The following is a 12,551-nucleotide window of genomic DNA, read 5'->3' on the forward strand; positions in this document are numbered from 1 at the left end:
GAAAAAATCACACTTAGATTCCTTGGCATATAATTGATTTGTTTGTAACAATTCAAACACCTTCCTCAGATGTTGTTGTTAAGTGTTATTCTTACGAAGCACTGTATACAAGAATGTCATTGAGAAAAACGATGACAAATTTGCCCAACTACACCCTCAAGACACTATCCATAAGTGTCATGAAGGTTGCGGGCGCATTGGTTAAGCCAAATGGCATAACCAAAAACTCATAGTGTCCAAACCTTGTTCGGAATGCAGTTTTGGGTATATCAGCACGTCGAATACGTACTTGGTGATAACCTGACCGCAAGTCTATTTTCATAAAAATACGAGCATGAGTGAGCTTGTCGAACAACTCATCCATGCGTGGCAATGGGTACTTGTTCTTAACAATAACCGCATTTAAGGCACGATAATCTACGCACGAGCACATCCTACCGTCTTTTTTCTTCACTAATAGGATAGGAAAAGCGCATGGTGAAGAAATGGGTTGAATAAACCCTTTACTAAGATAGTTAGCAAGCTGACGTTCCACCTCAACAGCATCAGAGTAACTCATGCGGTAGGGTGGTTTACTGACAGGTTTACTGTCTGCAACCACATCGATGCTATGTTGCACCGATCGTGTCGATGATAATCTTGGTGGCAAATCATTAGGAAACACATCATGAAATTCCTTTTATAATTTTTCTAAATCACGAGCAAACTTTGCTTGTTGGGAAGTAGCCATTGGTGGAAGAGATGAGAGAGAAGCATGCAGCGTTGAGGAATGTTCAACAGATTCAATGTTAGAGAGAAAATCGGACAATGAGTAACACAATAAAACTTGATCTATTTCATTATGAGAAATGAGCTATATAAGCTTAGCTGTACATATCAGTGGTGAAGAAGTTACATCCTTCTCTCCTAACAACAACACATGTGCACCATGGGTTCAAACATCAAGCTGTTGTGCTCATAGCTACGCTTCAGTGATGGTCCTAGGCTATGCAACCATTCCCTACCTAGAACCACCTCTGCCCTCTGCATATTCATAACCAAAAATTCCAAGGATGTGGAGCAGCCTTGCACCTCCAACGGGACAGCTCAGACTTGAGTATCCTAGACTTCGGCATCATATCCATTCATCATTGCTACCTTGTAGTGGTGGGTACTTGGAGTTTGAGGCAATTTGAGTTTTTTCACCAATCCATAATTGAAAAAATTGTGAGTAGCACCGTCATCTACCAAGATGCGCACCTTGTGCCCTTGCAGAGATCCGTGCATATGTACTAACTCATGTGATCCAAAGGTCTATTGCCACATGGAAGATGTGAGACAGCATTCATGCACCACCTCGGTGTGTGTTACTTCCACTATAGAGAATCGTGAGGAAGACTCAAGAGGCAGCAGTTGCACCATGTGCACTAGTTTCTCCTTGCCATGACCAGCAAATTTCCCATTGAGACAATCCTTTTTGCCATGATCGCTTCCTAAGCATTGAAAACATAATTTCTCTTTCTTAGCTTTATCAAAGTCCTCATGAGAGAGAGGACCTCTGGACCCCTTGGATTTTTTAGATGCTTCAGAATTGGCTACTATAAATATTTATGTGTTTTAGTTCAAAATGCATGGGTAGGCTTAAAATAAATTGAAAAGTAGTGGAGACCCAAAAATAGAGCTTTTATGAGTCGTGACCTAAAAGTTGCCTTTTTAGCCAAACAAAGACGTTTTTTGCAATTCTGTCCCGGAGCCTTGTAGACTAGACCTATTCCCGTCGTTTTGAGTACCTGGATTTCTCTGTTCTGAGTTCGTTTGTAAAAGTTATGATGAAAAGAAATAGCAGACAGCATCAGTGTAGTATACACAGGGACAGACAGACATACAACAACATAATCCTCTCCTTGCTATCAACCAAGAAGTGGATTTGTTTCTTCATGGTAGACTATTGCAATTGAGATTATGAAGGTACATAATTATGTTTGTTTACTTTGATTATCATGTTGAATTGGTTGCACGAGTATATTCTTTTGGCTATTTTGTAGGCGATGCAGAAATCAATGTGTGAAACAGGATCTGTGCAAAGTGTCATGATAAAAATCTAACCTTCACGGATCGCTTAGCGATCACGTTCTTATATTATTCTCGCAGGTATACTTGGTGCGAAAATCGTGCAGGCTTTTCGAGGAAAAGAAGGATAAAAGAACGACGGGTGGTGGGTTCGGGGATGATTCACAGATCTCCTCTTCTGCGAGTGCGAGTGAGAGTGCGAGTCCGAGTCCGAGTGAGAGTGAGACGCTACATGCAAGCGGATTGAAGCTCGGGGGTGGTCGGGAGGTTCGAGCGTCGTACAACGGAGTGCGCCCATATTCAATTGCTCGTCTGTTGTATCAAAAGTCTGCAAAGATTCATTATACAAAGATCTCTTTCTCTACCTTTTGCTGTCTAGCTCTATTATTCCGTTCCCCTGACAATATCCTTGCGGTTGTATTGACTCTTGTTTCCTCCTTGACATGTATTGGTTATATGATAAGAAGGGTTCTGAAAAGTTGTCATTTCGGAATAGTGCTTCATTAGTATCCAAATCAATCAATACCCTGTTAGCTTTCATCCATGACACTGCTAAGATACACGACGTTGCTGATTTACTTGGTGGCATTACATGGAATTTTGTAGTGTACTGGTGTGCCTGCACCGTGATTGGTATTATAATAGACCACAACGTGGTCACCTCATCACCCGATGCTACTTTCAACCGGTGTGTCTCTGGGATCGTCCTCATTGGTCCAAGTTTCTGAAAGAGCTCAAAGCTGATGACGCTCAGCAAATTCCAACATAGGTATGTAGTCTTCCCAATTGGTTTGCTTCTTACTAACGTATGCTCGTAGCATATCCTCTAGCAGTTGATTAACTCTTTTGGTTTGACCATCTATTTCTAGATGATCAGCCGTACCTAGATTAAGTTTATTTTCCAACTTTTGAAACATATCCCTCCAGAAGTTATTATTGAACTTTTGATTTGTGTCACTAACGATACTAGTTGGAAGACCGTAGAGTTTATATATATATGCTCTACAAATAGCCGTGCTAATTCAGGTGTCTTATTCATAGTCTTAGTGGGAATGAATTGACCCATCTTTGTGAGACGGTGTATAATTACCCATATGGCATCATGGTCACGATTTGTAGTAGGTAGTCCTACTACAAAATCCATAGAGATACTCTCCCACTTGCCTTGTGGAACCTCTAAAGGATGTAAAAGGCCACCTATCTTGATGTGCTCTACCTTATTAACTTGGCACCCCTTGCAGTATTGTAACTTACAATCATAATGTTGAAGGATTTCTGCCATCTAGCTTTACGGCCCTTCAAGTCCGTTTGAGTAGTAAATTATTTGCTACTCTCATGGTCAAAAAATACTTCAAACTCGGCACCATATAAATAGTGTCGCCACTTTCCTAAAGCGTGAATTATGGCATAGAGCTCTCTCTCATAGACATTATAAAGGCACATAGGTCTTCCCTCTTGGAGAAGTACCGCACTAGTTTCTTTATCACTATTATCGGTCTCTACCACAAATGGCTTATGTGAGTCAACGATTGCTAGGATGGGAGCAGTGGCTATAGCTACCTTGAGCTGTTCAAAACTGCATTTTTGTGCTTATTCTCAAGAAAAGGTCTTACCTTTTGCTTTAAGTTGGTCCATCATAGGGAAAACAAAATGGCATAATCACGGATATACTGTCGTTAAAATCCATCCATGCCTAAAAATATTTAAAGCTCCTCAACCGTGTTGGGATGTAGCCATCAAAGAATGGCAGTGACCTTGTCAGTGTCCATCTTGATGTCACAATAAGAGATCACATGACCAAGGTAATGTATCTCTGTTTTAAAGAAACCACACTTGCTTTGCTTCGCATACAACATGTGATCTTGTAGCTGTTCAAACACTAATTGTAAGTGTTCTATTTGTTCATATTCACTCTTACTGTAAATGAGAATGTCATCAAGGAATACCACAATAAGTTTTCCAAGATAGGGACATAAGACACTATCCATGAGTGTCATAAATGTAGCTGGAGCATTGGTTAGACCAAAAGGCATAACCAAAAATTCAAAATGCCCGAACCGTGTTCTAAAGGCAATTTTGGAGATATCTTGCAAAAGGATACGCACCTGGTGGTATCCTGAATGAAGATCTATCTTTGTATAGTATCTTGCCGCATGGAGTTGATCAAACAACTCATCCACTCGAGGCAGATGATACTCGTTCTTGATGATTATGGCATTTAATCCGCGATAATCTATACACATGCGCATAGTACCATCTTTCTTTTTTACCAATATAATTCGTGATGCCCAAGGCGAAGTGCTAGGTCTAATAAAACCACGGGCAAGGTAGTCAGCCAATTGACTCTCAACCTCCTTGGATTCTCTACCACTCATACAATAAGGTGGTTTACTCACCAATTTAGTGTCTAGCAAGACATCTATGCCATGCTGCACATCACGTGTAGGGGGTAAACCCGATGGTAAATCACTTGAGAATACATCACGATACTCCGTAAGTAAGTGAGTCAGCTTTTGCCATGCAGAAGGAGAAAGTAAACTAGAGTTATGCTGGGATGGAGAATCTTGTAATTCCTGTAATGTTTGTTTTACAACAGTTGCACGTTGCTCTATAGAATTAAAATTGAGAGCACTTTGCTCGTTAGATTTGTTAACACTTTGTTTATCATTAGAATTCATTGCACTTTGCATACCATGACTAGAATTTGACATGGCTCCAAAACATTCCACCAAGGTCAATCATAGACTTGACTACATTGGCTGAAGGATTTGTAGCTGCTTGCTCCAAAACAGGGGTCAAACACAATACGGTAGCTTAAATCTACAGATTTAAACAGAAACAAAGTGAGTCTATTAGGGATTGTGCAACTCAAATGAAACAATACATTGCGAGATGCCCAGAGCTAGAGATACCTGCAGAAGAATGACTAGTATCATTGTTTCTAGAGGGGATGCTAAACAAAGAACTTCATGCTATACTGTATAGCAAGAAGCATACAACCCTAGAAGAGTGTGTGTCAGATGCTATTGACTTAGGAGACAATTGTGATATTTTCAATGAGGAAGATGTCCCTAAGAATAACCAAAGCGAGAAGACAACATCCACCAAACCAACACAAGTGGGAACGGCTCCTGCAACATCACTTTCAGCCATAGAAGACATGCTCAAAAGGATGAATGACATGATGAATAACAAGTAAAAAGCACCTATGAGAGGATCAGGACAAGGGATACCTCAACAGAGACAACCAATTAGACCGCAAAAATGGTGTGCAATCAAGGGTTAGTGGACCAACCGTGAGACCAATGAGTGCTACTATTGACCAAAGTATGAAGGGAATGTTTAGTACGTGCCTATGAGGCCACAAGGACAACCTATGTACAGATAGCAGCCTAATATGGCCCCAGCTCAAAGACCACTGATGGGTATGGAAAGACCTCAACCCGTGTTGGGTCAACAACCTCCATATCTGGGACATGATGCAGTACCTGTAAAGTACATGCATCCAGAGGGAGTCATAGATGAACAAGCACTAGTGCCTGTTACATCCTATGCTGAGCCTAGTCCATCTATAGTAATGGTAGATAGAGAATGATATAATTCACATCCACCACCAATGGAAGAACCTGTGACTTATACTACACTAGAGCTAGCACCAATGTATTATGTAGCTAATCAAGCTGTAAGGCCTCCAATGGTAAGACCCATGATTAAGCCACAAATTGGGAACTGTCATAAATGTGGTGCAGATGATCATTGGAAAAATAAATGCCCAGAGCCTAACAAGAACCTCAAGCCAGTTGAAGCTTATTGCTTACAATGTTGCAAAAAGGGAGGACACTTCCCACAAGATTGTCCAAAAAATCCTTTAAACAAGGGTAAAACAATAGTGAACTTAGTCCAAGTGATACCTAGTAGCTCTTGTGAGAGTGAACCCATTTTTCCAATCAAGGTAATCACCAAAGCCTAGGCTAAGAAAAAGAAACATAACTCCTCTGATGATTTGGAAAATAAAAAAATTTCCTCTCAAAAGACCAAAAGAAGTAGAAACAAAAGGTATGAGATGAGAAAACAAAAACAAAGGGCTGAAAACGAAGAGAAAGCAAAGAAGCTATTCCAGGAAAAGGTGAAAGAAATTGGAAGCAAAATCAAAGAAACCACCGTGAAATCTGGAGGATCAATTTTGGTTGAGAAAATTTTTGAGCCTATTAATGCAGCCTTGGAAGCTTACCAAGCGGGACTTAAATCAGGCCAAAACATGGAAAACAAATGGAAAAACTATCCTTCTCTAGACATGGAAGCAGCTAAGCTTGAAGCGTATCAAAATTTGGTAAGAATCACGCAAGAGATGCTGGAAAAACAAAAACCCAAGCTCGATCGAGAGTATGGCAAAACCTAAGAAGCTTGTGATAAGAGCCAATAAAGAAAAATCCAAAGTGGTGGTAGAACCCCACCTTGAAACCAAAGAGCCAGAACTTATAGTGTCAGACAACGAAGATGCCTTAGATGGAATTCCATTCGCAGAAGAATCCTGGCCAAGACACTTATGTGAAAATGTTAGAGAGATCAATGATGGGAGCCTAACTTTAAATTCAGCTCCTATAGAGGAAGTTTGGTTAGACAATCTACCTCCTGATATGGACGTGGATGTACAATCCTTGTATGGGGATTGCGGATCTGAAGCTTTGAAATGTCCAAACCATTGACCTTGAAAACACTACCCTCTTACTTGGAGATAATGAAGATGAATCCATAGTGTGTAAAACCACTCAAGTAAAAAGAGTGGAACAGACCCTAGAAGTAGACAACATCCATTCAATCATGTCTACACCCATCCAATGCACACTTGCTTTAGGATAACTATTGAAAATCAGGCCATATTTATGGAATGATCTACAGAAAACTTTCAAGAAGGTGGGAATAACAGGGCTAATCGCAAAAGAATTGGAAAAATTGAAACACAAAATGGATACCAAAGAGATTCGATTGGTTCCAATGAGAAAAGTTGGAGAATACTACGAAGGGGAAGAAGGAAACACAACCCTTCCAATGAAATATAATGACATAGAAAACATGGCAATACTGGATAGTGGGGCAGGCATAGCCATAGCCACAAAAGTAGTATGAGAGTCCTGGGGACAACTAGCCATTAGACAAATTCGCATGAAATTGCAATTGGCTGATGGACGTAGCGAAAGACCCTTAGGACTGCTTGAAAAGGTGATAGTTAATTCGTGTGGAACTGAATATCAACACACTTTTTCCATAGTAGACTTTGGAAAGAAACTCAATTACAAAATCATATTGGGAAGACCTTTCATGCGACAAGTACAACACATCCAAGATTGGAGAAACAATTATCTGTACTTGAAGCAAGTGTGATCAATAACAAGAGTTAATTTGAAAGATCACACTTATAGAGATGTCATGAAAACTCCCATACAAGAATTTGAGTCAGTCTCTTCAACTGAAACTAAGCTTCCATCTTGGTTGAACAAAGACACTCCTATTTGGATGTACGAAGCTTCAGAAAACGGAAGCTTAAAACGAGAAGAATGTATCTTAGAAAGGGATTGCACAGACAAATCCTATGTACCTTAACCCTTTCCAGAGCATTTGTTTGAGCCATTTGAGTGGACTCAAATTTTAGCGACAATGGAGGTATGTGTAAATACATCTATGCCTACTCAATTTTGCAATGAGGAAGGCTACAACATAATTCCCATCCAAATGATCTCAACCCTTCGCATTCAAGACGGAATTTTGAAACCCAGGAACTTGATGAAAGCTCAACAAGTCTTTTCAAACCTCTACTATGATGCAACAGATGAGTTAGAAGAACATCCAGCTACCTTGGATGATTCGGGGTTGGAAAAATAACATGTAAGAGCTAAGCTACTCATGAAAGGAGGGGAGGAAAAGGATTTTGACTTTCATAACCAGAAACCAAGAAGACAAAAATGGTATAGAAGAAAAAGAGACACGAAAAATTTGAAAGCCAAACCTATGCCATCAGTCTCTAGTAGAACACGATTTCTAATGCAGATAGAGACACATGATTGTGTCAAGGACAAAATCACTGGTAGATATCCTTTAAACAAAAATACAAAAATGTTAAAAACAATGAGAAAAACAAGAAAGGAAACTGAAGAAAAACCTAAAAACCAGAACAAAGTTTCAACCATGACACAAATGGAACAAAAAAAGAAATATTAAGAGTTGAAAAAAGCTCTAAAGGAGGTATATACAACTGAAATGTAAACCACTGAAGAGGGTGAGTCCTACCAGGGGCCTGAAAACGCAAAAAAGATAGATCTGGCGGAACTAGGAGAAGAGCCTAGACTAGCCTACATTGCAAATGACCTTATGGAAGAAGAAGAAGATATTTTATTAAGCTTACTGAAGGAATACCGAGATATCTTTACTTGGTCTTATAAGGATCTCAAGGGTGTTAATCCAGAAATCTATCAATATACCATACCCATGAGAGATGATGCTAAACCAAGTAGACAAAGGCCATACACATATAATAAAACATTTGCAGAAATATCAAAGAAGAGATTGAAAAGGTAAAGGAGACCGAATTCATTTATGAAATGGAACACCTAGATTGGATGTCTTCCATTGTGGTAGTACCCAAGAAAAATGGAAAATTAGGAGTGTGTGTCAACCTCAAGAATGTGAATGCAACTACCATTAGAGACAACTTTCCTCTTCTAACCATTGAGCATGTTTTAGAACGAGTTGCAAGAAAAGAAGTTTACAGCTTTTTAGATAGCTATTCGGGATACAATCAACTTTTTGCTGATCCCAAAGATAAGCATAGAACTGCCTTTGCAATGGACTGGGGTATTTTCGCGTATCGGGTTATGCCTTTTGGGTTAACTAATGCTCCTACCACCTTCCAAAGATTAATGAGCCATGCTTTTAAAGAATATCTTCACAGTTTCTTGGAAGTATATATGGATGATCTATGTGTACATTCATCAATCCAAGTTGATCATTTGGAACACCTCAAAAAAGTATTCGAAAAATGTAGACTTTATAGGATTTTCTTAAATCCTGAGAAGTGCACATTCATAGGTACGTAGACAAGGAAAAATTCTTGGACATATAGTGTCTAAAAATATCATAGCTACTGACATGGATAAGATTCATGTTATTGCTGATTTGCCTAGAACAACAACACTCAAGGGGGTTCAAGTCTTATGGGACATTGTGGATATTACAAACGATTCATTTACATGTACGATATAATTACAAAACCTATGTACAGCTTGATTACACACTTTGAATGGACTGATGAGTGTGAAGAATCCTTCATGAAGCTTAAGAAAGCTCTCACTTCAGCTCCAATATTGAAAGCACTAGATTGGAGTAAGATATTCCACATACATGTAGATGCTTACAATTTTGCCATTGGGTGTATACTAGCTCTACCAGGAGACGTAAAAATTGATTTTCCTATTTCTTATGCTATCCGCGAGTTGAATATGGCAGAAAAGAACTATATCATCACCAAAAGTGACGAACTAGGAACGTTCTATGCCGTAAAAAAGTATAGACATCACCTATTAGCTAACAAATTTGTGTTCTTTGTGGACTATGAGGAGTGATGTTCATTCTTTTGTGAAAAATATTGTCCTCGGTGTCAAAACAAACATCCATACCTCATGTAACATTGTTCCAAATGTCACCTATTCCTAAGTGGCGAAACTACATAAAATGACCATTGGTCATAAAGGGTTCTTCATTAATAAAATATCCATTAACTTGGTTTTTTGTTGCATATTCCATAGGGCAACCCTATGTTGCTACCTATTATTTGTAATAAGTAAATGTTTTTTAGGATCAATCTCCATCATAGTTGTACATGAAATTATACTTCGCCTTACATGATACACTTGGGGTATCCTATAAGAATACGTGGAAAACAAGTTGAGTTACAAAAGTGGATTCTTTTGAGAGTCTATCAGAATATTGCTTCTTGGTAAGATGAGGAGTAGACAGTCCATGTCTATTTAAGAATTATACGAGTTATTCCTATATCTTATCTCCTGTATATTATTCGTTGACTTGCCAATTCACACAATTATTACTCCTACTCAAATCTCTCATGCTTAAATTCTTGTTGAGACGTGTCAAACATATCAAATTTGATTGTATATCATGGGATTACATGTGTATGCCTTTAAAGCGCTAGAAGGGATACTTTTGTCAAAAAGATGATTGGCACGCTACAACATCCATCAAATTGTGGAGTTTAAGAAGTTTTGGGGATCCCTCTATGTTAACCATAGATAGTTCACAAAATGCTCCATCTTTCATGAAGAACAACTCTACTTTTGGAATAAAATATGCATGTGGAAGGTAAATGTACCTAAGGACTTAAACTTAGAGTGCCAACCTTTTGTTTTCTTCTATAAGTAAGCCCAAAACACCTATCAATAGCTTGAATTATATACATCTATAAGAAGCACTCCAATTTTTGGAAGAAATTGCTTGAGGAGATAAAGAGTTAACTTTTGCTCAAGTAGAACATCTTGCTTGAGATAATCTACTATTTGCTGAGAAGAGAGAAATAGGCTTTTCTCAATTAGAGCGTTTTGCATGGATAGGTTCTACTATTAGTCAAGAATTTTTCTTAAGATAGGTTCTACTAGTAGTTAAGTAGTGAGAACAATAAGTTTGCTCAGTTAGAGCATCTCACTTGAGGTAGGCTTTACTCTTAATTTGAGATCTAAGTAGAGAAAATAGAGGTTTCTCTTGGTCGAAGGGACAATCTCCTGTGAAAATATTGACTGCAATCATTCAATTTGATTTTTGCTACAAGCACATAATTATTGTGTGGGACAGTATTTGACGTGATGCAAGTTTAGAGAGGAGAGCATTACTATTCTTATGGAGAGTTATTTCATTGATCAATGTTTTTAAGGACAAAAACACTCCTTTAAGGAAAGTAATATTGCCACAAAGACAAGGGCATGACTATGTTGGCACACGAGTCAATTGAGCATCCAAGTTAAGTGGTCTCCTCAAGGTAGGCCAAGAGAAGGTAGGCTAGGAGGTCTGTAAGAAGAGAATGTTTGGGTGGACAAAGGCATGTGTTAGTGCTTGGTCCTCAAAGTTCTCACCTAGAAATGTTGGTATCAAGGACTAAGTCCGAGAGGGAATAGGTCCATTCGAACTACTCCCCAAGTCAAGTCATCAATCAATCAACACCTAGTGGCTATCAAAGCATGTAATCACTATATTCAAACTCAACTAGCTGTCAAGCAATATAGATGTTTCCGTTTCCTCATTGTAAATGTGACCTTCTACTAGCATAAATGGCACTATAATTAGTAGCCAACAAGAACACCAATACCCACATGGAAGTTTAACCGTAGAAGGTTCGGGATCGATGTTCACATATCTTTATAGTTATCATGGGAGCAATGACTCTCAACGTTGGTGGAGTAAAGCCATGTGAATACATCAATAGCCAAGGAACACACACAAACATGAGGAACAAGTATTTCATTTGGCATTTTAGCTTGGCGTATGGTGGGGTCGGATTACGAGGACGTAATTAGGAGTATATAAAGCGGGTGCTGTAAAGGCTGGAATAGTAGTGCCCGCAAAACTGTAAGCAGCAGTGAGCACATCGAGCAGCATTTAGGGCTAGAACCCATCTTCATCATCAACAATGGCAATGGGGAGGGTGAAACTCTGCACAGGTATAAGAATATGGCACGTCTGTGTTATTATTCTACAAGTATACAAAAACCCACGTCTGTGTGCTATAGTCATATCATATGTCGTAATATTATTGATCTCCTTTTCTGGCCACCGCAGTGGCGATGGTGGCGGCGCTGCTGCTAAATATCATGGAGGGGACCTCCGTCGTGCAAGCAGCTCCGCCCCTCAAGTGCAGGCTGCACGACCTCGTGCTGACCAACACTCCCGTGGCGACCGGGCTGTGCGAGTGGGAGCTCGTGAACAACTGCGCCTGTGAGGCCTTCAACATCATTGCAGCCTGCCAGGACCGGCGCTGGAACCAGAAGATCATCAGCCGCTTCGCCATGGAGGTGGACGTGCCCACCTTCGGCCACTGCACTCTCCTCCCCAACGTCAAAGTCCAACCCGTCTCCTCCGGCCTCCGCTACGGCCGCACCTACCCCTGCGCTGGCACTCTTCCGCTCTCCCTCGTCAATGTCGCCTTCGCCAACCCCTGCCTTTGATCATAGACTGGCCGGACCACTCGCTCCATCAACATACCTCTTTCTGATCCTTGAACGGACATCCCATTCTTTCTCTCTTGGTCCAGAGTGGAAATTTCATTTGCCTACATAATTGTGAAAATCTCTCTCTCTCTCTCTCTCTCTCTCTCTCTCTCTCTCTAACTTAAGTACTATGTTACATTTTGTTACATGTTTACATCACGATGAGGAATTCCATCGTGTTATTCTGTTGAGGAACTGGCAGTGCTGCACAGTCCTCTAACAATTTATCTCGAATCA

General features: G+C 39.8%; 1 protein-coding gene across 1 annotated transcript; it reads right to left on the reverse strand.

Annotated features, from left to right (window-relative positions):
- Positions 1-11,909: 11,909 nt before the first annotated feature.
- Positions 11,910-12,339, reverse strand: LOC147428017 (uncharacterized). The gene is made up of 2 exons (XM_086496795.1): positions 12,310-12,339; positions 11,910-12,266 (listed from the first exon to the last, which is right to left on the reverse strand). The coding sequence occupies exons 1-2, from the start codon at positions 12,337-12,339 to the stop codon at positions 11,910-11,912; spliced, it is 387 nt and encodes a 128-aa protein (XP_086352921.1).
- Positions 12,340-12,551: the final 212 nt, after the last annotated feature.

This window comes from Adiantum capillus-veneris, chromosome 23 (assembly GCF_014529385.1).
Source record: "Adiantum capillus-veneris isolate H3 chromosome 23, ASM1452938v2, whole genome shotgun sequence".
In the NCBI taxonomy this organism is placed as follows: Eukaryota; Viridiplantae; Streptophyta; class Polypodiopsida; order Polypodiales; family Pteridaceae; genus Adiantum; species Adiantum capillus-veneris.